General features: G+C 33.7%; 1 protein-coding gene across 2 annotated transcripts in view; it reads right to left on the reverse strand.

Annotated features, from left to right (window-relative positions):
• Window positions 1-2,302: 2,302 nt before the first annotated feature.
• Window positions 2,303-6,123, reverse strand: part of LOC145037682 (quillaic acid 3-O-glycosyltransferase CSL1-like) — a 21,899-nt gene continuing 18,078 nt past the window's right edge. Inside the window, exons 3-8 of one of the 2 annotated variants that reach the window (XM_078986380.1) lie at window positions 5,217-5,333; window positions 4,912-5,121; window positions 4,619-4,721; window positions 3,575-3,753; window positions 3,066-3,413; window positions 2,303-2,945 (exon numbers count right to left, since the gene is read on the reverse strand). In XM_078986380.1, the coding sequence (XP_078842506.1) occupies window positions 2,394-2,945; window positions 3,066-3,413; window positions 3,575-3,753; window positions 4,619-4,721; window positions 4,912-5,121; window positions 5,217-5,333 (1,509 nt within the window). In that variant the 3' untranslated portion in view covers window positions 2,303-2,393. The remainder of the gene's footprint in view (window positions 2,946-3,065; window positions 3,414-3,574; window positions 3,754-4,618; window positions 4,722-4,911; window positions 5,122-5,216; window positions 5,334-6,123) is intronic. The other variant, XM_078986381.1, reaches the window with a different exon arrangement.

The raw sequence follows: 6,123 nt of genomic DNA on the forward strand, positions 1-6,123 counted from the left end.
GTTCTTGGACTCGGTGAGTCAGGTCGCGAAACCCTAAACCCTTTAAGATAAGACTCGGATCAGTGAGTTGAGTGGGGACCCAGTGAGTGGATAGGTCAGGACTCGGAAATCAGTAGACTCGGCGAGTCATGGTCTGACTCGGCTCGTCGAGTCGCGGATGAAAGGGATTTCAGAGCTTATGAACTCGGTGAGTCAGTAGGCTGACTCGGCGAGTAGGGTCAACCTGGAAGGTTGACTGTGACCAGGACTTTGACTTTTGACCAGAGTTAACTTAGTTGACTTTTGAAGGACTGTCAGACTAAGTATCATTTTGATATTGGTAGCTCAGAGAGTTAGAGGAGCAGCGGCTCAGAAGGTTGTCGGTTAGCAGCCAAGGGGGGGGGGGTTATCAGCAAGTTCAGCAGTACCAAATGAGTTTCCTTCCAGTAGGAACGGGTCTACGGCCACAATGTCAGCCCGTTTAGTTAGCAGTAGTTCCAGACTTCAGTCTGATGCAGTAGTTCAGTATGTTTGGAGTCTTTGTGATACAAGCATGGTATGAGTTATGTGTTCCGGATTATGGTCCGATGCAGTATGCAGTATATGTGTTCATATTATATGCTATGATTATGTTATGCTATGTTCAGTTGGTTCTGGACCTCGTTCCGATGCAATAATTAGGGTGCTTGATGTCTCTGTGATTCAAGCATGCTTATGTGTTATATGTTCTGTACTTCAGTCTGATGCAGTATGCAGTATATGTGTTTATACTAGTTGATATGTGTTTATGTTATGTTATTATCAGTTAGTTTCGGACTTTAGTCCGATGCAGGGGACATGGTACCAGTTAGTCCGGGCTTCGGCCCGATGCAGTTTCCGAACTTCAGTCCGATGCAGGGGACATAGTCACAGTTAGTCCGAGCTTCGGCCCGATGCAGTTTCCGGACTTCGGTCCGATGTAAGGGGCAAGGTCCCAGTTAGTCCAGGCTTCGGCGATGCAGTTTTCGGACCTGAGTCCGATGCAGTGGGCAAGACCCAATATGTGTTTACATGTTATTGTATGATATGTGGTAGTTTGGGGGAGCTCACTAAGCTTCGTGCTTACAGTTTCAGGTACTCAGTTTTCAAAAGAGGAGCTCGGGAAGATTGCAGTGCACACATCATTTGTTCAGCCTGGGATATTTATACTCTAATATACTTGACAGTTGTGATGATATTTTGAGATACATTGCTTATGATTTTTATAGGAGGTTTATCGACTATGATTTTTATTATTAAATTAAACGAAATTTTCAGACTGTGTTTTTGGGATGTTTCAGATTGTGCTACAGAAACATGGCAATAGACTTTGCTACGAAATCATGGCTACGTAATTTTCTGTGGAATCTTGGCTACAAAAGCTGCTTTAGAATCTAGACCACTGATTTAGCAATTGAACCAAGACCACATAATTTTCTACAACGATATGGCTACGGAAGTTGCTGTGAATCCACTACAACAGAATTTTCGACAAAATCAATACAATGGAATTAGCTACAGAAAGAGGACTACGAAATTCGCAATTGACACACGACTACGAAATGCGTAACATAATTCGTCTATGGAAAGTGCGACAGAAAAACATAGGCTACAGATTTCATTACGTTGTCACATTTGCAAAGGAAGTATAGATTCCGTTGTAGACTCTTCGCTAGGTTTTTTTTTGGGACGGAATTTAGCTGTTGCAAATTACATAGTTATTTGTCTTTTGCAACGGAATTTCAGTTTTTGTAACGAATTCTTTTCGTAGTGAAATCGACTTTTTCTTTAAGTGTATTTATTTATTTTTATATTTATTATGCATTTTACTTTTGCATAATGAGTTCCCTGTTTTTTCATGGGGGTCACCCTGTATCATCTCTAGTTTTGTTTGTATGTACCATTTTTTTAGGAATATCGTGTTAGTAGATCATTCTTATGATCCCCCGGCATAATAAACTTCTTGAAACATGCTCTATTATAATTTATTTTTGAATTTGAGATTAAATTCCCCACAAATTACGATCCAACTTTTAGTTCTGGATGCCAGCTTTATGCATGTTGGGTGAAGCTTGCCTTCTCATTCAATTATATGTTGTAGTCTTAAACCATTCTCAAGCTTAGTTTTATGCGATAGGAATCTACCTCCAATTAAGACATCATAACTTCCAAACAATATTCTTCATTAAAATTGGTTTTAAATTGTTCCCAAGTTAAGATGGTAACTAAGCCCTCCCCAAGATTCATTCTTGTCATTTCCCACCAAAAGGGGCCTCCATTTGAAGCATATCAATAACATACTCCATATCAAAAACACAATACAACAATATACATTATCAATAATAACTTAAGTGCATTTTAGTACCGAACAATGTTAAAGATTTTTTTAAAATCAACTAATACATAATAAGAAGGGACCCAAGAAACAAAATAAATATAGAAAATACAAATGAATAACAACTTACACTTGTCGTTATTCTTCCTTTGTCTTTCCTCAATAGCATAGCTTCGAGTACCGGGTAACCCATGGATATGATGTAAAATGAGATAAAAGTTTGTATAGAGATGTCATAAATGTAGTCTCTTTCAAATACTATTTTAATAATCCCCACTAGAAATCCTAGTAGATTGAGGATGATCAAAGAACAAAGGGGCACAAGAAACATACTTGATGTTTGGAAATTATATATGCCCTTTTCATATAGTTTTACCTGATCATCATCAATCACCTTATTTGTTGGTAGGAAGCTTGCTTCTTTTGCACCAAGTTTTTCCATAATTGCATACATACTTCCATAAAGATGACATGTAATTCCCTTTACCATCCAAGTCCTTTGTTCATATATCCATACTTTTAGGGAAGCTCCGGTGGAGTGAATCTCCCTCATGTGTTGTAAATTTGATAATACAAACACATACAAAAAGATAAGGAAGAATGGGCTTTTAACCTAAATATTAACAAAGAAAGGTTATCGAGAAAGGAACTTGACATATACATATAGCTAATTCTTGTGAAATATAATGGAATGTCAAAAATAGTAGGAAATATTTTTGTTAAATTCCCTTACCTCAGGATAAACAGTGACGCCATTGAGCAAGGCGAGTTGAGGAATGGTGGCAAGAATCCAAAAAGGTAAGAAAGTAAAAGGAAAAGAAGCCAACCATGCATAACAAAAACTATGAAGAATAGACATTCTTGATGGTCCATAAATAATAGGAGAGAACCTTGATAAAGCAACTTCGATCAACCCTGAAGTCCATCTAGTGCCTTGAATAAGAGAATCATTTAAACTTGTTGTGCAAGATCCCAAGAAAGCTGCTTTTTGTGGCATATAATAAACAGAAACCCACTTTTTACAATGCATATTGAAGCTTGTGAAGTAGTCTTCAACTACAGAAAAGTATCTAAAACCTACCTACAACAACGTAGCATCAAAAGAGTACGTCAAACTATGGGTGGCAAATCATTTGAGAGACCTTCACTTTTTTCTAGTTATAAAATAAGTGTTTTTTGTCGTTCCAAAAAAACGTTTACTGATGTTTAACTATGAACAAACATTTGCATTCAAATTCTTACCTCTTTTCCCCATTTTGTGTTATTCTCATATCCACAAGAGGACAAAAGCTTAATTTCTTGTAACAGCCCATCACTCAGCACTTTCCCATAATCCATATTTTCACAGTATTTTTGATGCATCGATTTGAGGAAATCATTGGACGAACCAAAACACTCTTTGAGTTCCTTTAAATTTATGTCTAGAATATTACACAAAAAATTATTATTATTAATTAACAAAATTGATATTAAATTGGTGTAATATAACGTATAATAACATCCACAACTGAGAGAAATGTTTTAATAACCTTTTTTTGTGTAAATTCATGACAAGTTGACCATATCAACAACCAAAAATATTTAACAAATATCTATTATAGTAACACATTTTCACAGATCTAATATAAAAGTCCAACATATATCAATATATAGATAATGAATAAAATGACATTAAAATTATTATTATTAAAAAAAATAATAATAAAAATAAATAAATAAATAAATAAAAAAACCCCACCCTTGGTTCAATATATAGATAATGAACAAAATGTTTTTTTTTTTTTTTTTTTTAATTTACCGACATTGTTGCTAAATATCAACAAAACTCGGTAACTTCCATCTAATGTAACTAGAAAAAACAAATGTTTCCATATAATTGGTTACATAGAGATATTGGCATTGTTATAGGTTTATAAATTTAGGCTTAATTTTCTCATTCTTTTTTAGTTCTAACTTATTTCTCTAGCTCTTTCATCAATTAATGTAATCTCTAAATACTTAGATAATGCACGCATCTATATATGCATTAATCATATATAGGGGCTACAATAATCGATGTAAGAAACGAATATATTATGGGTGAATAAGAATATTTATAATCCTCTAAAATGAATTTTGAAAGGATACCAAAACCTCTATGTAACCGATTATATAGAAATATTGCCTTTTCCTAACAACAATAGATGGAAGTATCTGAATTATTGTTTGCGTGTGTGTGCGTGTGCATGCATGAATTATTATTTTTCATTTGCATTCTTATAATTGAAACAATGAATTGGCACAAACCTTCTAGTGGTAAATGATGCGTATAGAGTGCTTCTCTCTTTAAGTAATAACATGTTCCAGATAAACAAGGCCCCTTGATCCCGTCCATTCCTGACCAGAGTGTCTAATTTTAACAACCAAAAAATCCATTAATGAATAAAATGAAATAAAGTGAAAATGAGAACTTAAAACTCTACTAAAATATATGTTTGTGTGTCATATCAAAGGGGATATGAATATTACTATTCCATCTTTGCATTGAAAATGTTACAATTTTTCTTTAGTCGTCAAACACTAAGATAAGATTTATTCACCTTAAAAGTAGATCTCAATTCACTCTCATAGATATCATGTTTACTGATATTATAAAACCTTTGTGGGAATTGGACGAAAGCTAGAGAGGAAGATATAGGGGCAAGGTGGAAACACATCGCTTGACGTGCTGAATTTGCATCATTGCAGTACATGTCACAATCCAGGCCTAGGATATATGGTGAATTGCTTATTAAACTCGACACTCTAAGCTGCAAATGTATGTTCATTATGTTAGTTTATGATTAGGTTTGTTTATACATGTATATGTAGATAGATAAAGAGAAATAGAGAAATAGAGTGGTACGAGGGCATTGAGAGATCCAGCCTTGAACTGGTGGTTATGATAAGGTCTCTTTTCACGAGATACATAGACAAGAAGAGGCATTTCTCTTTGAGTATGTACACTTTCATCACTTACCACCTTCAAAATATAATTTAGTTTGTCAATTTCCTTCAAGGTAATAAAAACTAACATAATGTTATAGCAAAAATGATATACATATGTAAAAATACATGTCAAAGTCTTACAATCAGTAGCGAATATTTTGTAGCAAAAGTTTTAGGAAAATTAAAAAAATGCCATAATTCTAAGCAAAAATAATTAAAAATGATTAGTTATAGCGAAAGATGTAACACCGTGAGAAGACATCAACAATGCACTATCCATGACTATATATAATGATTTGAGAGCTCATATACCAAATATCTTTTTAGAGGCTACAAAATCCGATTATTTCTTAATTTTTATCACAGAGTACTTTTAATTTGTTGCAAAATAGGATATCGAACTAACATTTTGCATAAGTATCTTACTAAATTTACATTTATTATTATCCAAGACAAACCTATAGATATACATACATAGAAATTAAAAAGACTTAATGCATTAAGACACATGCATATAATTATATTTGTAAAAAAACTCCAAAAATACATGAATATTTTAACATGCATATGTGAACAAACATAAGTGCATGTGTGCATAACATAAAACAAAACAAAACTTCATATATGCACACGCCGATATATAAATTTATTAACGCACTTATATGTGTGTCTTAATAAATTAAGTTTTTGTTTTAAAAAACATTATGAATGTATGTATATTATGTCATAATATTTGTACCATTCAAGCTTGGCATGATCAACTATTTAATTTGGTAACGTGACAACAAAGTGGTATATAATGGGTTGAACTAGTCAACTTAACC

The sequence above is a fragment of the Lactuca saligna genome, chromosome 3 (assembly GCF_052625555.1).
Source record: "Lactuca saligna cultivar CGN05327 chromosome 3, ASM5262555v1, whole genome shotgun sequence".
Classification (NCBI taxonomy): domain Eukaryota; kingdom Viridiplantae; phylum Streptophyta; class Magnoliopsida; order Asterales; family Asteraceae; genus Lactuca; species Lactuca saligna.